Source organism: Rhinolophus sinicus, chromosome 17 (assembly GCF_057876585.1).
Source record: "Rhinolophus sinicus isolate RSI-liver-muscle chromosome 17, RSI-T2T, whole genome shotgun sequence".
NCBI classification, from domain to species: Eukaryota; Metazoa; Chordata; class Mammalia; order Chiroptera; family Rhinolophidae; genus Rhinolophus; species Rhinolophus sinicus.
The window spans coordinates 30,586,657-30,611,064 of NC_142517.1; the positions used below are offsets into that span (position 1 = coordinate 30,586,657).

The following is a 24,408-nucleotide window of genomic DNA, read 5'->3' on the forward strand; positions in this document are numbered from 1 at the left end:
CTGAATTCTTTCAACAACCAGTGAACTTGGCAGAGGACTCTACTCTTGACATGAGATCACAGCCTCGGCCAGCACTGATTTCAGCCTTGTGGGATGCTGAGCAGAAGACCCAGGTCACTTGTGTTCAGGCTCCTGACCAATGGAAACTGTAAGAGAATGCATTTTTGTTGTTTTAAATTACTAAGTTTGTGGTAATTTGTTATGCAGCAGTAGAAAACGAATACACTGACAAATAAAATACTACCAACGTGTCTATCCGTAGGGGACAGATTGTGAATAGACTGTGGTACACCCACACAATGGGGTATTGTTATGTAGTTGTAAAAAATAATGAAGAAGATCTGGGGAGGAATGGTGTTTTCATGTGGTACCTTTTGTGTAAGAAAAGGGAATATGGGTACAAACACACCAATGCTTATGTTTCAGAAAGAAACGGTGGACTGATTAACCAAAATAAACAAAAATGGTCACTTAGAGGGGAATTCAAGGACCAAGGAGGAGGCGACAGGCCTGATGGGAGACTTTTGTGAAATATACCTTGTTATATTTTTTGACTTTGGTACTTTGGTTTACATATTTAAAAACAAAATGAAATGATGAAAAGGAACCCTAAAACCAGTGGAAACAATTCCAGCTGCCTATTAATTTGGTAACATAATTGTATAACATAAATGAATTATTTAAAGGAACTCTAAAGCATAGTATTTCAGCTGCTACAGTGGGTTGTATCCAAGGACAGATTTGTAAATGTGCCCTAGACAACCACTAATCTACTCCAAGTAATATTAAACACAAAGAGGTCCACACCCAGGCACATTAGAGTAAAAATAGTGAAAGACAAAGACAAAGAAAAAATCTTGAAAGGAGAAAGTGAAGAGTGACTCCTCCTGTGCAAGGGAACTCCAGTAAAATTAATAGAAGTCTGCTCTTCAGAAACAATGTAGGCTCGAAGGTAGTGAAGTGGCATTCAAAGAACTGAAAGAAAAAAATTGTCAACTAAGAATCTACAAGAAAGCTGAAAAAAAGATAAACAACAGATACACAACAACTGGGACAATTTGCTGCTAGGAGATACACCTTATCTGAAACACTAAAGTTCTTCCGGCCTAGAGCAAGTGAGCCCAGCCCTTAATTCAGCTGCATACCGGGGAACCAAAAAAGTAGTGGTAAAGGTAATTATGTAATTATGATAGACAGTATAAATACATATTCTTTTAAATAGAACTTAAAAGCAATTGTATGAAACTATGTATACAATGGAATTATTGGTCTTTTAACACATAGAAATGCAATATATTTGACAAAAACAGCACAAAAGAGATGGGTAGGAGCAAAGCTATACTGAAGTAAGGAAATGACATGAGATGGTAACTTGAATCTACAGGAACAAAAAAAAAAAGAAGCAGAAATGGTAAATAAGGAGAGTAATTTAAGAAACTCTAGATATATACTTATTTTCCTTCCTTCTTTAAAAGACAAAATTAAGTAGAAAAATGTATTGTTGGGTTTGTAACATAATGTAGATATAATATGTATAACAATTGTTGCACAAAGAGGGGAAAGAGGTAACGGAGCTATACCTAACAGAACTGAGAATGTACATCCACACAAAAACTTTACAGTGTGGTCTATCCATAGAGTGGAATATTATTCAGCCATTAAAAGGAACAAAGTATTGATACATGCTACCGTAGAGATGAACCTTGAAACCATGCTAAGAGAAAGAAGGAAGACAGAAAAGACTGTATGTATATTGTATGATTCCATTTATATGAAATGTCTTTTACAGGAAAATCTATAGAGACAGAAAGTTGACTAGTAGTTGCCTAGGAACAGGGGGTGGAATGGGAGAAACGGGGAGTTACTGCTGATAGATATGGGGTTTCCTTTTAGGGGAATGAAAATGTTCTGAATTCATTGTGGTGATGGTTGCACAGTTCTGTGAACATAATAAAAACAATTGAAGTGTATGCCTTAAATTGGTGAATTGTATAGTATGTGAATTATATTTTAATAAAACTGTTAAAAAATAAGTCTAGTGAAATCATGCCAACATGGCATAAGCGCCCACTGGAAAGGAACTTCCAGTGCATGGGACAATTTGAGTATCAAAAAGGCTGACTGCACTGAATTGCAACATAACGCATATATAGAAACTAGTTAGTTTGTAATGACAGCAACATAAAACAAAACAAACAAAATATTTTACTATTCACCACTGGAGGTTGCCAGAGCACCAGTTATTTCTCTGAAAAACTGAAAAAGGAAAAGAACCAAGCTCATCCTGCCTTGCCTGTAGGAATTGTATATTTATGTAACGGACTAGTTGATGAAGGAAATTCTTCTTTATAGAAGTACAGCTAATAGTTGCAGAAAGAATGGTAAATTAGAAAATTAGTTTTACAACTTCTAACGAAGGAATGTTTCTAGGCAACACTCATGTATAAATGATAAAAACATGAGGTAAATGTTGATGGGGGAATTTTATAATGGAGGGATCAGGCTGATACAACCTGAATCCTCTGATTTTATCCTTTTGTTTTTTTAAATTCACCTTTTAGAGTGTAAAATTCAGAGTGGTGCAACGATCACCACTATCTAATTCTAGAACATTTTTTATCACTTCAAAAAGAAACCTCATGCTTATTAGCAGTAATTCCCCATTTTTCCTTCCCACCAGTGTTTGGCAACCACGAATACACTTTTTCTCTATATATATTTGTTTATTCTGAACACCTCATTTAGCAGAATCATATAATACATTTTCTTTCACTTACCATATGTTTTTATGGTCGTGTATATTGTGGCATATATCAATACTTTGTTCCTTTTAATGGCTAAATATTGTATGGATAAACCACATTTTGTTTATTCAGTCATTGGTTGATGGTCACTAGATTGTTTCTATTTTGGGCTATTGTGATTAATGTTGCTAAGAGTATTTGTGTACAAATCTTTGTGTGGGCATGTTTTCAGTTCTCTTGGTTATACCTAGGAATGAAATTGATGGGTCATTCAGGAACTTACCTTTAACTTTTTGAGGTGATTCCATCTTATCACTAGAAGCAGGACAATCAAGTATTACGTGCCTCATAATGTGATGCAAAAAAATTGCATAGCATACCTATAAAATATTCTGGTTTAAACAACTAAATCTGAAAATAATCAAACATCTAGATCAGGAGTTTGTAAACTTATTTCTGTAAAGGGCCAGACAGTAAATATTTCAGGCTTTATGGACCATATAATCTGTGTCACAACTTCTCAACTTTGCTCTTGTAGCATTGAAGGAGAAATAAACAATATATAAACAAATGGCGTGGCTTTGTCCCTGTAACACTATTTGCAGAGCAGACATCACGTCACATTTATCCCACAAGCCACATAGTGCCAATTCTTTATTGAGATTTTACAGGAAACCTAGTGGATAGAGAAACATATTAAATCAGCCCAAACCAGAAAATGAGACAAATGTCTTGTTTTTCTTTTTCAAAAAAATTAATGGCATGGAAAAAGCTCACATTCTACTTTTCCCATAAATACTCTCTTTTCTCAGGCTGCATATTTCTTGAGCAAGTAATAATAAAGATGCCTGGGTGTATTGGAAAGTGCACACTGGCTTCCAGTGACTTTATTAAGTTTCCCTCCTCCTGGTGGTAAAAGACCCCTCTGTTTGGAGCAATTATAGTTCTTCATCCTTGTGGTGACAATAAGCTTTTCAAGACATGAACATTTGATCTAAGGCAGACCAATCAGAAATTTTCCCTTAGATTTTTTTTTTTTTTTTTTTTTTTTTAAAGTAAAGCTTTAAAGTGAAAGCTCTCTTTTCTTTCTGGTTTATAAGAGTATAAGGATGTAAGCCCCGAGATGACACTGATCAGAACTTTCAGGTTTGGGGTAGCCATTGATCTTTAGAGAATGAGGCCAACCTGAAAGGAAAAGGAAAAGTGTGTGTGTGTGTGTGTGTGTGTGTGTGTGTGTGTGTGTGTGTGTAGGTGTGTGTGTGTGTGTGTGTGTGTGAGAGAGAGAGAGAGAGAGAGAGAGAGAGAGAGAGAGAGAGAGAGAGAGAGAGAGAAGAAATGGGAGGGAAGAGATGTCATTTGAAACCAGAGTCCTGTTTAACATCCCCATCTAAAAGAATTTTTAAGAAGATTAGACCTACTATGTGTAAAATTGCTGCATTGTAGACTTTTAATAAATGTCATGTTAATGACTTTTTTACTATATCACAAATTGCTTATATCTCCAGAATTATTTAATTTTCTGTTTTTAGACTTTGTCTTATAATCAGATTGTCAGTCCCATCAAGGCAGGAAATGTGCATATTAGGATTCCTTGGTTTCCATAGTCTCTAGCATGAACTAAGTTAATTTCTGTAAAAATGATATACTTCATTGATAAATAACAATATGGAATTGTATTATTTGATTATAGCACTAGAATGATCTTAAAATCTTCTAATGAAGGTAGACTTGTCTTTTGTGAATTTACCCCAAGTTAGAAGTAGCATTTTAATGGAAAACTGTTATCAGGAATTTTATTATTTTTTCAGTTAGTGGAAGAAGTATTGTTAAATTCTAAAAGAAATTTTTTCTTGGAAATTCATGGATGAGATGTTATTGCTTATGTAATTTAGGTTCTAATGTTGAATATTTAAGGTACATTTTTAGCTTAATTGCTGGAAAGCAATATCACCACAAGTTGAAATCGTTTTAAAATAGAAGAAGACTTAAAATTATAGTGAACATGTCATTTGGAATAATTGGCATCTAAACAAAGCTGAATGAAGCCATTAGAGGTAGTTACAGCAATTAGCCAATGGTTCTTAAAAGACCCATATAAGTTGAATTTACTTACTTTATATATTTAAAAGCTTTAAATGTATGACACTAAAATTAATGTCTTAGTTTTTAAATAAGTGAAATTCTCATTTTTTTTCCCTACAAACCAAATTGGTTAGAACCCTAAAAGTATTTATTAGTGTTCAGAATCTAAAACTTACTTACCAAATAAAATGTCAGAGCCACATTTCAAAAATTTTAAACAAATATAAATATGTCCTAATAATAATAATGTCTAGGAGAGGCATATCCTATAGCTTCTTTTTTTTTTTAGCTAATGATACTTTTTAACAACTTTTATATTCTCAGGAAATGTTACAATTAAATATTTGTCATCTCAGTAATAATAGACATTTGCTTATTTATACTTACATGTGATATTTCTTTTCCAAAAATGTTGTCCTAAGAAAATACTTTCTTCTTGTGGCTCATGTAATATACAAACATAATTTGATTTATATAAGTTATGGGAAAAATAAACTGTGATGCTTTTGCTTGAACTTAAATCAATATTTAATTTTGTATAAATAATATTTTAAAATTACATTCTTGACTGCCATTTCTGTTTATGATGGATTAACAGGGGCAAGATTTATCTTAAACAACTAAGTAATGAGACAAAAATATGTGAAACAATGGTTTTCAGGTATTGGACAACAAGCAGTATGGGAGAGTGATCTGTGAGAGAAGGGAACAAGTAAAGTGAGCCCTAAGACTCCTCAAGCTATAGGTTGAAGAGAGTTTCTGGGCTTCACTGCAGGGAGAGGAGCCCACACTGGACCTGGCAGTCTCCCTTAGTGGAGGAAACAGAGTGCAGAGTTCATGGAGGCCAAGGAACTTAAAATGGGAAGGGCAGAGTGGTAGAGCAGAGAGAGCTGCACAACAAGAGAGTTCTGGAGACCTGGCTCTCAAATGTTTATTCAGAAAGAATCAGGCAGAGTAGTCCATGGAGCTCATGCAGTGCCAGAAATAGTTTCTACCAGCTGGAGTGGACAGGTCTTCTTATTCCAAGGGCATTGACAGAGAGTCAAATTGTCCTGGACAAAGGATAGAAAACTATGGCATGGAAGTCAAATTTGGCCTTTTTTTGTAGAACTCACAAGCTAGGAATGAGTTTTACATTTTAAAAATTATTTTTATTAAAGTACATTTGACATATAATATTACATTAGTTTCAGGTGTATAACATAATGATTCAACATTTATGTATCTTGCAATGTGATCACCATGATAAGTCTAGTAACCACCTGTCACCATACAAAGTTATGATGTTATAGAATCTGTTCCTTATGCTGTACATTACATCCCCATGACTTATTTATTTTATAACTGGAATTTTATTCCCCTTCATTTCTTTTCATCCATCTTCCCACTCTCCTCCCCTCTGGCAACCATCAGTTTGTTCTCTGTATCTATGAGTCTGTTTCTATTTTTACATTTTTAAAGGGTGTTGAAAGAAAATAAGAAGGTTACGCAACAGGTTATATGTGGCCCACAAAGCCTAAATATTAACTGTGTGATCCTTTACAAAAAAAAATTTCCTGAGCACTACCCTAGGTAAAAGGCTATTCTAAACCTGCCGAACAGAGTTTAAAATCAAATCTCAAAACTTTCTGTTTCCAAGTAAATTAACAACGTCCTAGAGCTTTAAAATATTTAAAGACAAAAAACTAGTATCCATTTCCAAGAAATTTTCTGCATCCCTGAACAATGTTCAAAACTATTTAAAGAAATACAAAGCATCCAGTATCCAACAATGTAAAAAGCACAATGTCTAGGATCTACCAAAAAATAAGTAGGTATTCAAAGAGGCAGTGAAATATGACTCTGCCATAATGAAGACAAATGTCAATTACTATAAACCTAAATGAAATCGATGATAATTAGTAGAAAAGAACAGTCAGTTATCATAAATATACTCCATATGTTGAAAATAGTAGAGAGAAAAGCATGACCATGATGAAGAGAGAAATGGAAGATATAAATAAGACCTAAACTAAACCTCTAGAGGGGAAACATGACGTTTTACATAAAAACAAACAAACGAACAGACAAAGAACAAAACAAAACAAACAAAAAAACCTGAAATGAAATAATGGATGATTAGACACTATAGAGTGAAAGATTAGTGAATTTGAAGATATAGTCATGGAAACTATAATAAACGAAACACTGAGAGAAAAATAAAAATAAACATAGCAACCATAAACTGGAAAAACTTCAAGTATCCTCACCTACATGCCATAAGCATCTCAGAAAGAGAGAAGAGAGATAGGAGGAAGGCAGAAAAATGTCTGAGGAAATACAGGCTGAAATATTACCAACTTGATAAAAACTGTAAACCCCACAGGTACAAGAAGCTCAACAAACCCCGATCAGAAGACAGACACATGAAGAAAAGTTCACAAGGCAGATAATAAAATTGCTTCAAAGCAGGAATAAAGAGAAAATAAGTCAGTCAAAGGAAAATGACATATTACATATAGAGGAACAAATATAAGTATGACAAAGAAGAAATGCAAATCAGAAGGTAGTAGAACAACAAATTCAAAATACCACAAGATGTAATACCCCATTATTCTAGAAATCTATACCAAAGTAAAATATATTTATAAAAGGAAGGTGAAATAAAGGTTTTTTTTAGCACACCAAAGCTGCCTTTATTACCAGCAGAGCAGTACTACTAAAACTGTCACAGAAAGTCCTTCAAGAAAAAGGAAAATGATTTCAGATGGAAATTTGTATCTACTCAAATAAATGAAGACAACTAGAAGTAAAAAAGAATAAAAAAATTGTGTAAATATAAAAAGGTTCTTCCTTATTAAAAAAGAATCTCTTTAAAGGATAATCGACTGTTTCATGCAAAAATAGTAACAATGTATTGGAGTTTATAACGTATGTGATGATATACAGTATTGTCACGTGTAGTCCAAGATGAGGGAAATGGAAGTAGATTACTATATGTGAAATGGCACAGTATTAGTTGAACACAGCCCGTAATAACATATGTATACTGTAATCCTAGACCAGGGATTAGCAAATCCTACAAATATTAAAAGGATATGTAAGGTAAGTATATTTTGAACAACTTCATGCTATTTAATTTAAAAAACTTTGATAAATAGACCAATTCCTTAAAAGATACAAAGTAATGAAGCTCAAATAAGAAGAAATAGATTACCTGAGTAGCCCTATATCTATTAAATAAATGGAATTTATAGTTAAAAGTCTTCCCACAAAGAAAACTTCAGGTCCAGAACATTTCATGGTAAATTCTACCACATATTTGAGAAAGAAATTCTAATTTTACATTTCCCCAAGGAAATAGATGAGGAAAGAAAAATTCTCAACTCATTTTATGACACCAGCATAATCTTGATACGAAAGGTAGACAAAGACATGGTGAGAAAATTAAAGACCAATATCTCTCATGAACATGAATGGAAAATTCATTTTAAAAAATTACCAATTTGAATCTAGCAATATAGTAAGAGGGTAGTACATTGTGACCAAACTAGTGATTACCCCAGGAATATAAAATTGGTCTAACATTTTAAAAATCAATCATGTAATTTACAATATTAACAAACTGAAAAAAGAAAAACATACGTTGTCCTATAAGATACAGAAAAGTTGTATGACAAAATTCAACATTGCTTCCTGATAAAAACGCTCAGAAAACTAGGTATACAAGGGAATCTCCCCAACTTGATAAGGAGCATCTATGAAAAACTTACAGCTAACAGCATGTTTAATGATGAATGACTGAATGATTTTCCTTTAACACTGGCAAAAAGGAAAGAGTGTTTACTTTTACCACTTCTATTTAGCATTATAATAAAGGTCCTAGCCAGCACAGTAAGACAGCAAACATAAATAAAAGCCATACAGACTTACAGAAAGAAAAAGTAAAACTGTCTTTATTCAAAGAAAACATGATAATTTATGTAGAAAATCCCATGTATTAGTATAAAAATCAACTAGAAATAATGAGTTTAATGAAGTTGCAGGATACTAATTCAATATACAGAATGCAAAAATTTAAAGTAAATAAACAATACTCTTTTCATTAACATCAACATGAATTATTTGGTGATGTGTTTGATGAAACATTCAAGACCTGTATACTAAATACTACAAAATTGTTGAGAAAATTGGAAGAGTCAGTATTGTTAAGATGTTAATTCTTATGTATATAATTATTTATAAATTAATTATAATTAATTGAGTTAATATTTAAATTTACTTATATCTAACTCAATTTATATAACATCAATTTACATTTAATTAATCTATATTTAACTCAATATCAAATTGAGTTTATATTTAACTCAATCCCAATCAAAACCCCCTAAGAAATTTTTAGAAATTGATAAGCAGATTGTAAAATATATGTGGAAATGCAATGGATGTAGATAGCCAAAACAATTGAAAAAGAATAAAGATTTTTCACACTACGGGATTTTAAGACTTTCTATATGGCTACTATAATCGGGCAGTGTCCAATACAGTCTTGTTAACTATAGGCACTGTACTAGGCAGTAGATGGATCTCTAGGATTTACTCATCTTGTTTGACTGCACCTTTGTATACTTGGATTAATTCTCTTGTTTTCCCCTCCTCCCATGCCCTGGCAACTACCAATCTAGTCTCTACTTCTATGAGTTTAACTGTTTTAAATTCCTCATATAGTTAACAAAATTGTATACTTAAAAACTTGCTAAGAGGATAGATCTTATGTTTATTGTTCTTATCACACACATGCATAATAAGGAGGGCCAGAGGACTGTTTTGTAGGTGATGAATATATTAAAAAAAACATAATTTATAGATAGATATGCTTGTAGCGTAGACTGTGGTGATGGTTTCATGGATATATACTTATTGCCAAATTCAGGTTATATACATTAAATTTGTACAGGATTCTTTTCCCAACACCATTATTTTTATTTTCCACTAAATTCTCCAATTATTGTTTTTTCCTAGCTTTATTGAGGCACAATTGAGAAATAAAATTGTAAGATATCTAAAGTGAAATGTGTACCGATTTCTCTATGTCAATCCATAAAATAATTTTTAAAAAGGACAGTGTCATATTGGCATAATGGTAGATATCAATGGAATAGAATGGAGAGTCCAGAAATAGATCCACCCATACATGTACTATGGGATTTTTTTCTTTGTATTTTTTTTTAAATTTTATTTTATTAAATTTATTGGGGTGACAATTGTTAGTAAAATTACATAGATTTCAGGTGTACAATTCTGTATTACATCATCTATAAATTCTTTGTATTTTTTTACCCTGATTTTTATTCTTCTCATAGCATTCATCCTGACATTTTATATATTTATTTCATGATTGTGTGTCTCGCCCAACTAAATTGTTTTTATTCTGGTAAAAATATCCTATAACATGAGATCTTTCTTCTTTACTATTTTTAAGTGTATAATACAGCATTGTTAACTATAATGCTGTATTGTTAACTAAGCACAATGTTGTATGGTATATCTCTACAACTTTTTCACTTTGTGTGACTGAACTCTACACCCATTGAACAACTCCCCATTTCTTCCTCCTTCAGCTCCTGGCAACCACTATTCTACTTTCTGTTTTTATGAGTTTGACTACTTCAGATACCTCATATAAGTGAAATCATACAGAATACGTCCTTTGATGACTGGCTTATTTCATTTAGCATAATGAAATTATGTCCTCAAGGTTCATTCTTGTAGCCTGTAACTGGATTTCTTTCTTTTTTTTGGTTGAATAATATTCCATTCTGTGTATATACCACATTTTCTTATTCATTAACATTTCAAGCACATTTAAGTTGTTTCCACTTCTTGGCTATTATGAATAATGCTGTCATGAACATTGGGATCTAAATATGTCTTCAAAATTCTGATTTCAGTTCTTTTGGATAAATACACACAAGTGGGATTGCTGGATCGTATGGTAGTTCTATTTTATAATTTTTTTGAGGAACCCACATGCTGTTTTCCATAGTAGTTACTCCATTTCACATTCCCACCAACAGTGTAGAGGGTTGCAATTTCTCCACATCCTCTGCATCATTTGTTGTTTTCTTTGTCTTTTTTTTTGTTTTTTGTAATGGCTATCCTAACAGATATGAGGTCACATCCCATTGTGGTTTTGATTTGCATTTCTCTAATGATTTGTGAATTTGAGCATCTTTTCATATACTTATTGTTCACTTGTATGTCTTCTTTGGAGAAATATCTATTCAAATCCTTTGGCCATTTTTTAATTGAGTTATTTATTTATCTTTTGCTGTTTAGTTTTAGGAGTGAACCGCTTATCATATATTAACTTCTTAGATATTAACCCCTTAGCAGATATATGGTTTGTGACTATTTTCTCCCATTCCATATGCTGCCTCTTCACTCTTGGAAGGAGGACATACAAAAGGCCATGTGGAAACCTTTGGTAGTAAATGTTTATTACCTTGAGTGTGGCGATAATTTTATGGGTATATCCATATGATAAAACTCAAATTGTATACTTTAAATACATTCAGTTTGATGCATATCAATTATATTTCAATAAATTGTAAAAAAAAAAAGAGAAAATAATAAACAAACATAAATGCAACAAAACCCCAGAAATTTGCATTGTCTTACCTAAAGTATTGTTTGGTTTGGCATTACATAAACCGTTTATATATTATACATGAATTTACAAAATAGTTGATTTCTCCATCTTCAAAATTTTTTTACATGAATATATGTTAAAAATATTCAGAGTTGAAAAAAAAAATATTCAGAGTTACCAGTACTTTCTTATGCATTATACATTATATAACATGCCATAATTAAATATATGCCAAATTCTGGGTAAGCAAAATGGATTAACTCAAATTAGAAAGCAATCCAAAGGAACAATCTTTGGCTTAACATGTTTAAATGTGCTTAAGTTTTGTTAGAATTCACAAATGAGAATTTTTACATTTTTGAGTTCCAGCCTAATCAGTTTCTCCCTTTATCCCTTTATAAAAGGAGGAGATTGAAAGCCTCAGGAAAGCTGGCTATGAGCAGAGAGAATCCAGTTTGTTTTGTGCAGAGGCTTTCGTTCTCTAACTCTTCAGCTAAACCCCAGCTGTGGAGGTAAAAGACTAATACAGACATGGAAAGATAACCAGCAACAGAAATGGACATAATGCCTATTATTGGCAAATACTAAAAAGAAAAATCAACTACACTAATAGGAAAAATAGCTAACATTTTTCTCCCCACAGTTTAAAAATTTCTTCATATATTATTTCCTTTCATGGACACCAGTCATGGCCCCTGGAACAAAGTAAGCGCTCAATGAAAGCTTGCCAAATGAAGGGATTAAAATTCTTACCAGTGTCTAGCGGATTGTAGGCACTGGATAGTGGATATTTGGAGATAATTCTCCATAATCTCTCACATCTGCATATCTTGTGAGCAGAGGAACTGACTACTTTTGTTATGAACTATTTTTTCAAGGATGTTTGTGTAGTAACCAAACCGCTCCAGGGCAATGGGCAGGTTTGCTTACTGTCCAGTATAACATAGATGGAGCAAAACTTTTGGAGCAAAAGTTAGACAAGTTACTTCTCATTATGAAACATTTATGCTGAGGTTTCCTGTCCCATAGTGCACCTTACTTCATACGCAGGTATCATTTTGTCTTCTTGATGTCACACTGTGGGACTTGAGGCTTGGGGAACTGGCATAAGTGATGGTACGCTGGCTATTGCTGGGAGAAATAAACTATCCTTTGTCTCTGACCCAAGAGTCTCATGTATTTTACCAGCATCCATTAGACTGAGTGTTAGTTTGTAAGTAGGTTAAAATTGCCGACCCTTCACAGTTCTTGACAACATATACGTGCTTTCTGCACTAAAGTGCATAATCTCAGGAAAGCTTAAAAAATTGAAATAAGTTGCCAACTATATTGGATAAGGAAAACAAATAAATAAGCAAAATCTAACCCAAAGTACAACCTCTGCATTCTACAGAACAAAGCAACTATTAAGGGGCAAAATAGCCACCATCTTGCATTGGGGAAAAAATAACGTAAATCAACGAGCCTGCCTGATGATTAGGTATCAGACCAAAGCAATTATAGGGGCCAGAAGAAAATACAGAAATTGGAACACAGTAGAATCTTAACATGAGGAAAGTTGAAAATTAAGAAGTTGACAGAGGAAGCTTCCAAAAAATTCTTACGCTGCTATTGATTTGAGGTAGAAGAGAGTTCTACTTTGCATAGTTTGAATTTTGTGTCATCTGCAAGTAGCACGTATTCAAATAACACATGTATAAAGTTTAATTTTAAAAGCTTCTAAGTGATTTTTAGGTAACAAGGCATTATTTGTTTTTAAATTAAAAAACACACACTATTTATGCAGTTGGGACTTTACCTTTAAAAGATTTAGTAAGAAAACTGTTCTTTTCAGGATTGCTGGCAGTTTGGTTTTACGGAGGTAAAGATGTCTTTACTTTTGGAACTGACTACTTTTGTTAGGAAAACCATTCAGAATAAATAGGTTCTTTCATTCCAGGTCGGTAAGATAAGGAAATAACCACCATAGCTCTGGGATAAAGGTATGAGGTTACCTTGAATTTGAGAATGTACGTCTTGTGTTCTCTTTAGCAATGTCAATTAGATGTACATATTTTACTTCTAAAAGAGGGGACAAAAATAGTTTTCCTAATAGGTATTCAATCTGGACTATTAATGTCCTCTATTTGGATTTGTTAAGGATTGAATAACTAAGAATTTGAGAAGGTCTGTCAGGAGCATAGAGCTTGCTTTTAAGTCGTGTTTCTGGGAAGTCAAGGGGTCACAGTCTGGCCAGGCTTAGAACAATTGTGTGAGAGGCTGGTTCTGGGCACAGAGTGTGGCTCACGCTTGAACTTCTCTGGCCCAGCACCAAGAGGGAAACTGCAATAGCAATAGCAAATAGGGCATTCGTTTGGATAGCTCTGACTTCCATTGACAGAAATTGCAGCAGCTGTTGTGCTCTCTGCGGAGGCTCAGATAGTTGTAACTGGGAATTAATTCCAAACTCCATCCTACAATTCGCAAAAGTTGCCATCTTTATCCCAGGGTTCTTTGGCTGAGATATTCCCAAGGACCCTCCAGCATTTTCTACTAAAATGTTTATAATTTTGCCAGAGCTGTAAACAAATGAATATTTCTGTAATAATTTTTTTTCCATAATAGAGTGGATGAAACAAAATTTCAAAACAATCAAAATCTTTAAAAACTAATTTCAAACTGGAACTTTAGAAGTTCCTTGATAACCATGAAACTTTAATTTTTAAATAGGGTAAAGGAAAATTATTTTAGTAAAAACAAAACACTGAAATGTGAAGATTTTCTGCTATACACTTAGTAAGGGAAGCTTTCTCCTTTAACTCCTTTCCTTTTTGTGTTTGATCAAAGTAGTCGGGGTCAAGTGTACAGACCTGTTACATGAGATACACATCTGGGGAGTAAAGGTCAGTGAAAGATAAAGTGAGCTAAAGCAGAGAGACTTTCTGGACTGAAGCCCAACAGGACCGATTTACTTGGAGAGAAAGAAAGCCTGCAAGCTCCTTCAGTTCAGGGTCAGAAATATAATCTGCTTGGTGATGTAGCTGTCTATAAAAGGCGCTTTATTCTGGGCCATCATTGTTTTTCACCTAATAAATTATTTCGAGTACAAATGCTATCCTGAAGAAGAACACAAAATATTTTATGAAGCCATTTGGTATATATATATATAATATATACTATTATGCAACACATATATGTATATGTATATATACATACACAGAGAGTGTATGTATATATATTGATAATGTAAGGTGAATACAGTCATGTGTATATAATACAAATTTTGGTAGCCCTAGTATATTGTACAAATATGTTCATATATTTGATTTTTTACAGCTCATAATTTGAATTTCACCTTAACACATTTTCTTTTCCAAATTTAATACATAGACAAACTTCTTTAAGTGACTGTGATGGCCATTAAAGAAAAGTTATTATTTAGAGAATGTATTAGTGTAAAAATGCCAATTTTCAGGTTAAAATGATCAGTCACAGGGAAAATGCAGTTTATTGTGAAATACTTCAGAAGTCAGAGGCATAGTTCAGACTTGAATTTTATCCAGAGTTTCTGATGATTATCTGACTGTAGGAATCGTGAATTAGGGCAGCTGCCTTGGGCCCATGTTCTCTGGGCTCTTAAATAGCCAGAAAATCAGTGGTATTCCAGGAAGCACCTCCTGGTTATAACCACTTACCTCACTACATACACCCCACCATCAAGCAAAGTGAAAAAGAGTGTTTATACACTTTTATGCCTCCATCAGATTGTGCTTCATAACATAATTTCTCCAGTGAAGCTTCACTTGACATTTTAAAATTGATTTTTAAAAAACCTTTATGTTGTGTTGGGTATAAATACTGTCGTCCTCTTTCTTTGATGTTTGTCCACAGTCACCCTTTTGGCAGTCAAGAAACTTAAGAAATATGTTGATATTTAAGAACTATTTAATAAATTTCCCATGTGATAGATTGTATTACTACTCAACAGTTTTTCCTTTTCTTTCCCACCTTTGCTGTGTTCACTGTGGGCATAATATGCTTTCCAGACTTATTGATGTTGGCTTGATCATGTGTCTTGCTTTAGCTAGTGGAATATGAGAAGAAATGACTGTACTGATCCCAGTCTGAAGAGACATTGTGTTTCTCTTACTCTTCTGGACTCTGCCATCTCCTACAAGATGGTCATGTGTGGGGTAGCTGCGGGTCCCAGAATAAGGGATACGTACATATGTAAATCTGATCTACGGCTTGAAGCAGAGCTTCCTAGCCAACATATAAACCCATGAGTGTAAATAAATGAATGCTTTTTGTTGTAAGCCACTGAGATTTTAGGGATGTTTTTTGTATAACAGTATCATAGCAGAATATCACTAATATACTTCCAACTTTTTATTTTCCAAATTTGAAATCTATAGAAAATGCAAGTAGAATGAATACCTGCATGTTTTTCATTTAAATTCAAAATCTGTTAACATTTTGTAATTTTTACGCTCTCTCTCTCTCTCTCTCTCTCTCTCTCTCTCTCTCTCTATATATATATATATATATATATATATATATATATATATATATACATATATATGTGTATATATATATATATATGTAATTATTTTGGGCATATTGAAAATAAGTTGTGGGCATCATGATGATTCACTAAAGCTAAATAATTTATAACTGTAAGAATAAGAACTTTCTCCCATTCAACTAAATATGAATAAAGTTATACATGATTAAAAATTTTATTAGTTTTATCTTAAAAGAAATGTATGAAAATGATCCAAACAAAGTGATCTAATGCTATTGTCTTAGTCAGCTTGGGCTGCTATAGCAAAATACCGTAGATTGGGTGGCTTAAACAAATATTTTATTTTTTTCACAGTTCTGGAGGCTGGAAGCTCAAGATCAGGATGCCAGAACATCACTGGGTTCTGGTGAGAGCTCTTTTTCCGGCTTTCAGACAGCTGTGTTCTTGCTGCATCTTCATGTGACAGAGAGAAAGAGAGTGCTCTTTGGTGTCTCTTCTCAAAAGGGCACTAATCCCATCACAAAGACCCCACCCTCATGACCCAATCTAACCCTAATTCCCTCCCAAAGTCCCCACCTCCAAATTTCATCACATTGGGGTTAGGGCTTCAACATATGGATTTTTGGGGAAGGGCACAATTCAGCCCATAATAACTACATAAATGGTCATAATACTATAGAGATATGCATAAAACACATCCACGGCCAGTCCATAGTGAGTCAAAACTGTCCAACAACTTCTTGGAAAACATTTTTTTCAGTTTTATTAAATGTTAAGTAAAGATAATGATTTATAAGTGCAGTTACATATATTTTATCAGCATTACTTTGGCAATGAGGTGTTTTAAGTTAGCTAAGTTTAGTGGTACATAAATCCATCCAGTGCCAGCATGCCAGAGAGTGTAAAGAATTATAGGCTGGCATGAATTCCTAATGTGACTCAGCAGAATGTGTGATGCCTGCTGAACGCTTTTAAATAAATTAATGAAGATTTCTGTCGGCCACACTCCTTTAAGCTTCATGCTCAAGGTTGTTTCTTGTACTTCAGCAATAAAGTCCACACAAATGCTCAGAAAGGAAGGAGGGTAAAACAATCACAGATACATGTGGATTAGAGACAGAAAACAGTGCAAATCAGGCTTATGAGCTGGGCTTTGACACCGTACAGACTTGGGTTTGAATGTTGGGCCTACCTCTCCCTGGCTGGCTATCTTGGGAAAATAGCTTAACTTCTCTGTGCTTGGTTTTCTCACCTATAAAATGAGGATAATAATACCTACCTCACAAGTAAATTTACTAGTAAAATATAATTAAATACAATTTTAAGGTGTTACTATTACAGTTTTCTTTGTAACTTTCTAGTTCACAATGGACATGGGTCTTTGCTCATTTAGCTTCTCTTTCTTTCCTGCTCTCTAAACAGAAAGGCTGTTCAGGCAGATTTGGTAAAAATAGGAAAAATAAGGAAAACCAGACTGTCAGAGCAGCAGGTCAATCACACTCCAGCAGGAGCAGCACTGTTAGGGAAAAAGAACTTGTCAGAACACAACCTTGGAGAGAGCAGTGACAGAAGCAAAGATGGATGGGAGGACAACTACAGGGGTGGGATGTGTGAGTGTGTGTGTGTGGGAAGGCGACTTTTCGGGGGTGGCAGCATACTTGGGAATGAAGCCCAGTGTCCATGGCCCCTCAGGTATTTAGTAGATGGAAGTCTGGATTGAGATCCAGATTTAATTGCAACCAAGCTGTGGTCCTGGACTATGAGAGTTAAGGTTCCACAAGACACATGTGTACAGCTTTTAATGCACTGCCTTGCACGCACAAATGGTTCTTAACAGGACATTTTAGTACGTTTTCAGAGACAGGCAGTACCTCAGAGCCACCTAGTTCAGTAGTCCTCCAACTTTACTGTGAAAACCACCTAAAGTGTTTGTATAAAATGTAGCTCCCGGCTCCCACATCCATGGATTCTGGCTCAGAAGGTCTGAGGTGGGACCAAGAAAGCCACCTTCCTCTTTTTTTCTTATGCATTTCTTTCTTTCTTTTTAATTTATACTCTTCTGATTCAGGTGGTCTATGGACTATTATAGCGTGACCCTAAACTCAGATACAATCATTTGGTACTTCTCCTTCCTGGAACAATTCTTGAGAAACTCTGTATTATGTGCACAATAAAGAAGGTATATGGATATTTAGTGCAACAATTTGTAGAGGTTAAAAATGGAAAATGTCTAAATAGCTCTCAATTTATGACCAGTGAACAAAAATGTAGTGTATTCATTTAATGGAATGCTGTGCAGCAATTAAACAGACTAAGGTAGAGATGTATGTTCTGATGTGGAAACATCTCCAAGATACATTACTTAGGGAAAGCCAGTTAAGAGCAAGATGTACAATGTGGACCTATTTACTGAACACAAAGCAAACAATACTATCTATTAGGTTGGTGCAAAAGTAATTGTGGTTTTTGCAATTATTTTTAACCTTTTAAATCGTAATTACTTTTGCACCAACCTAATATTTTTCACAGGTAGACGTATGTATGTAGACATATGATATAAATGCTTTAAAAAGTTTGGAAGGATTCTCATGTGACACCAATGCTTTGGGGAAGCAGGAGTAGGAGACAGCAATTGGGGTGTTGTTCCCTGTATTGTTTTATGCATTTACAGGACAAATATATTTATATATTACTTGTGTAATTAAAAATCTATGCAAAACGACCTAGCCCAACTCTTCCATTTAGGAGATGAGGAAACTGATATTTACTTGCCACGCAAATGTCAGTTTCCTCATCTCCTAAATGGTAGGCTTCAGTGTACTGATTGCTGGTTCCAGGGTAGTAGCTTTCTTCATCACGCCCACTTGAACTCATCAGGCATTTTCGATGAAGATGCAGTAGCCATAGACATACAGTCGTCCTTCCTTAGTTGCCGTTTTGCTTTCTGTGGTTTCAGTTACTCACAGTCAACTGTGGTCCGAAAATATTAAATGGAAAATTCCAGATATAAACAATTTATAACTTTTAAACTGCACACTGTTCTGAGTACTTCAGTTTCCCTTATCACATAGGCATTATATCATCTCACATCATCACAAAAGAAGGGTGAGTACAGTATATGATATTTTGAGAGCGAGAGAGAGGGCACATATTCACATAACTTTTATTACAGTATATTATTCTATTTGTTCTATTTTATTATCAGTTATTATTGTTAATCTCTTACTATGCCTAATTTATAAATTAAACCTTATCATAGGCATATATGTATAGGAAAAAACAGTATATATAAGGTTCAGTACTATTCAGTTTCGGGTATCCCCTGAGGGTCTTGGAACATATCCCCCTCAAATAAGGGAGGACTACTGTATGTATTGTCAGCAACCAGAGACAGTTGCTGCTAAGGAAAGGCCAGCTCAGGCTGGGCTGGGATATTCTAGGTAGTGGCTTGATTAAGCTTGCATTTGTCAATGTCCAACAGTAATCCGGGCCCAGAAATACTAAAATTCGGAGACAGATAGCTTCCAGAATGCCCATTAATTTACAATGAGAAATATAACAATATCGGCTGCTGTACTTGTATCAGCCTGACCACAGCCTTCTCTCTAAGCCAACAAACTACAGGGAAAGCCAAATGGTAATTAGACCCCACTTTGTTCATGAACAATCACTATGTCGAATTATTAAGAGCGTTACGATCAGCACATTCTGAGGGCAGAATCAGGAAGCACTTGGTGAGTATGGAATCAGAATTAGAGGATTTGCATTAATCCAGTATTTCATGGCATCTGGTTAAGCTAATCAGCTGCATCCAGCTCATCATGCAGATCAAATTGTTACTGGAACTGTAATATTTCCAACCCATTGGCTCAGGCTCCTTGGGCCTGTCTAGATGGGTGCTGATTCTGGTTTGTGCCTCACGACCTCTTTTTTCCATTTTGATGGCTGATCAGTCCTCTTGCACAGGTCCTGTCTTAGATATGTTAATGTATTCAATCATATACCATTGTGCTGGTCTGGGATTTCATTTGGTTCTGATCCATTTTGTGTTGCTCGTCTGGTCCAGTGTTTGTTGCCATCTCAGAGTCTCTGCACTTGGGATGCTCTTCCCCCTTCTTGATTTCCTCCACCACAGTGGTTCTTTTGTCATTCAGACGCAGCAGTTTAAATATCAGTTTATTAGAAAGGCCTTCTGTCAGCACCCAGTCTCAAGAAGCCACTCTGTCATTCTCCATCACTTCGCTTTATTTTAGTTTGTGTATAATGTCTATTAGCTTCTTAGTATCTGATACTTACTATTTACATCTTTGTGTTTTAATTTTTTGTTGTCTTTCCCATTAGGATATTTACTTCATGAACGTAGGGACCTTGTCAATCTCTGCTGCTCTATGGCTAACCTTTAGAACAGGGTCTGGCACTTGGCCGGTTCTCATGAATTCTTTCTTGCTAATGAATGAATGAATGAATGAATGATCTCTCTTCCAATAGTGCTTTTGTAATTTCTAAGCTCTGGGAAACATCTTATTATAGCCCCCAAATAATGACAAAGACATCTTCTTAGACATGAACCTGGCCAAGAATCTAAAAGTCTTAGTCAATTCTTAGTGGGTGGCAGGCTCATGTAGTAAAAGGGAGGGTGGAGTGTGTGTGTGTGTGTGTGTGTGTGTGTGTGTGTGAGTGTGTGTGTGTGTGTTCAGAAATGTCACCCACATGATTATTCCCTTGTAGTAAGGGCTTACTCAATAATGGAAGCAGAGCCTCTGAATACCCAAATGCTGCCCAAATAACAGGTTCTGGGGAGAATCACTATTGTATCTGAATATCACTATTGTATCTACAAAATAGGCAAGTGTTTGACATTATGGTGCCATGACTTAAAGTATTAGGATCAAAGATAATCCTGTAAGCCAAGGGGAATGGCAGACAAGGTCAGGCCAGTGTCGAGCTAAGACTTCAATATTCCCAAGGCATTTGCATTTCATCAGATTTCAGAGCGTTTCTTCAGAGACAGAAAAAGTTACCACTTGCGTCGTCATAGGGCACTCACCTCTCATTGGGTAGGGGCAAATCTTGAAAGAAATAAAACAGACCCCTGTCTAATGGTAAATGAGATTGAATTTTCCAATGTGCCATCCAGGAGAAATTGCTGATAAGGAAACATCCATAAGGTAGGAGATGATTACAAACATTGATTTATTTTATCTTCCATCTGGTCTTTTGCAATAAGATCTGGGGCTTTAAAAAGTCTCGTTGATAAAATTTGCCTCCAGGAAATAAGAATATGAATAGAAATGATAAAAGCATGCAATTGATAGAAGGCAATCTTTTCTCTCTGGTATTAAGTCTATTTTTTTTGTATTGATTTTTGAAATGTGGAAAGTTGTGGTATGTCGTATAGAATCATTCTTAATTTTAGAGTCACTAAGTTTGTGAATATCTGCGAGATAAGTAAAATAACCAAATTCTAAACAGAGATTATGATATATTGACATTACTGGGATAGAACTGCATATATTTGGTTCCATTCAATATTTAGTCTCCTTTCAGAAATGATGGGCAATGAAGTTCCTAAAAATTAGGTTTCGTTTAGATTATAGTACTGCGATATATCTTCAGTTGTGATGATATAGGTAGTTCTATCAAAAATATGGTTTCTAGCATAACAATTATCTAGTAAAGAGAAAAGATATTTGCTTTTAAAAATATGTTGTGCCTGTGGTATTTTACAGAACAATTATGAATAATAATAAAAATTTAATATGCATTTAGTTTCCTCTGATAGAATTAGTGGAACATTACATTTCTAGATCTATTGGTCATTTTATTTTCATTCCCTTCTGTAAAGGATTTATAATTCATGAATAAAAATTAACTGCTGGCTTAAACTTGACTTGAGGGTTTTTAGGACAAACTAATTTTTATATATTTTGTCTTTTCTGCCAGTGTTCAGGATAAATCATTATGGCCATCTATTTGTGTGCTAAATGATATTTGCATATTTGAAATTTCATAAAGAACTTTGTCATATACTTTCTATTTTGAAGAAGTCAATTTTTTGAAAAACATATCTGCACTGAAAATAAAGAAGAAATGCTATACTTCTGTGAGAATGAAGTCAGGCAAATTATTAAACAGAAGAGACCTTTTATTTTTAAAATTAAAGTTTATCGAAGTGACAATTGTTAGTAAGGTTACATAGGTTTTAGGCATACAATTCAAACAGAAGAAATCTTATGTAAAGATCTTTCTAAGAAATAATTTTCCTTCTGAATTCACATTTTATGCATTCTTCTCTCCTCTCTCCTTAAGTCCATTGGCAGAAATCTAAAAGGAACCTAATAGCTATATATTTTTTTAATCTTCAAAAAACTATTAACTAGAGAGATACAAAACATGACTTAATTAGACCAAAGTAGGAAAGAAGATATTCAATTCAAACATGAGATTCTTTATCCCATTTTCTTTATTGTGGAATGAAGACTAGATACTTGGCTGCTCTTTTTCAATTTCTGGGGTTTATGAGATATTAAGCAAGAGTCCATATTAGAAAAGAAACTTTATTTTCATTTATGTGATACCTGCTATAGTTATATTACATTTACTATAATTTAGTTTTACTGAGTGCGGTATAAGATTTGAAATCTAAGGGCTTTGCATAATCTCCTTCCAAGTGTTTTAATTGACATTCTGCTATAATGAACCCCACAGACCATTACCTGGCTAATTGCTTGAGTTACAGTGCTTCGACAATGCCATTCTTTGTCCTTGGTCTTTTGGGGTATTAAATAGCAAGGCTGTCCAGAAAGAGGAAGTGACTGCTGGTTTTCATGTGAAGCATTAACCTCTTGGTGGCTTTTTCAGGGACAGACTCCCTTCTGTTCTTCCTGTGGACTGATACCAAACCTGATGCTTATCAGAGATACCTGTTATCCTGGGATTTTCAGCTCTCCTTAGGAGAGCCCTTGACCTCTAAAAGGTCTTCCGCAGCCACTGCCACAGGCAGAGCTTTCCGACCTGACTCTAAAGTCCTGGTATAGGACCCAGGCCAGGTGACAAAATGAGGATATAACAATATTTAATTCTTGAGGGCTATGATTAGCCAGGATTTGTTGGGGAAAGAGTCTTAACACTTTAGAATCAGAGAAAGATTTATCACTGTCTCATCTAGTCCAAACTCATTGTTTTTAATAGAAGGACCCTGAACCCTAGTGGTAAAGTGACTCACTCCTGGTCTCACGCAGCTTTTAGTGACACAGGCTCAGGGCCCCCTTTGGTGGAGTTAATAGAACCCAGATCACTAATGAAATCTTGGACCTTAATGCCAAATTATAGAGTTAGAGCTGCGTAAGCAGGAAAGTTCTACGATCAGCACAGCACCACAACCCAGAAAAATGCAATATGGTCTGTATCCACACATGTTCCCCACCTTTTTTTGATGATGGTACTGGTCAGTGCTAAGGGCCTTATGAGTGGTGAGGAGTAATTAAGGGTTTTTCAAGAACTTTTGGAGAACTAGAGACAGGGTAAGAACCAATTCCTATACTGATATGCCTATGTTGATTTCTCTGGGTAACTTCTGATTAAAATGTTTCTATGGGGCCTCCTCTAACCTTGATCTAAGACGCTAACTAGCTCTGAAACTAGTTCAGAGTCCAGTGGGCAGTGTAGGGACTGATATCCTTTGGGGTATACACAAGGTCTGCTGACATCCTCAAGCTTCTGACTTTCCTGATGTTTGTTTATAAGACATTCAGAGCCCTGGAATAGAAAAAAAGAAGTGAGATCTTAAACACGGCAGAACTGAAAGACAAATGGCAGTTTGGTAATTGGAAATACTTTTTATAACAGAGTATTTATTTCATGCTATAGTCGTTTTACTTCATGTTTGAATTCCCCCCATATGAACATATGAGTAAGCTGATAAAAGGATCATCACAGATCTTTCAACACTGAGAAGCAAGGCTATCAAGGAAAGGTAAGCTGCTAGTGATAAAAATTCCATATCTATCATGTTATCTTTGAAACATGATACGCCTTTTACTTCTAAGACAAACTCCTTTTCTTTAAAAACCTCCAATCTGTTAGATTCTGTATCCTGAAGCTTCCTTAGAACGTCCTCCAGGGAACCTCTGGCTAATTTTCAGATGGACCTGACAGAACCCCTACCCGTTTTCCATAATAATTCCCTATTGAGGAACACTGCACCACAGGTATTCTGCTTGGTCTCCAAAACAGTGAAGTGGTTTTCTTAGGTTTGGTTATATGTATTTTAATGGGTGTATAAATAATTTATATCAAGGAAGGAGAAAAGTCTCAGAGAGATCTGAGAGAAAGTGTCTAACATGGAATCCAGTTTGACTCCATCATAGATTTTTATTAACATACCAAAATGCAACAAAACTGTATCATGGGCATACGTAAATTTTAAATTCAATTTTTCAACAACT

General features: G+C 34.6%; 1 protein-coding gene across 3 annotated transcripts in view; it reads left to right on the forward strand.

Moving 5' to 3' along the window:
- The window catches only part of OTOL1 (otolin 1), a 134,531-nt gene that overhangs the window by 92,996 nt on the left and 17,127 nt on the right, over positions 1-24,408 (forward strand). For 2 of the 3 annotated variants that reach the window (XM_088793733.1, XM_088793734.1), the window contains one exon: positions 22-148. In XM_088793733.1, coding sequence (XP_088649859.1) covers positions 94-148 — 55 coding nt within the window. In that variant the 5' untranslated portion in view covers positions 22-93. Of the gene's footprint in view, positions 1-21; positions 149-20,861; positions 21,130-24,408 lie in introns of those variants that run through there. The other variant, XM_019710260.3, reaches the window with a different exon arrangement.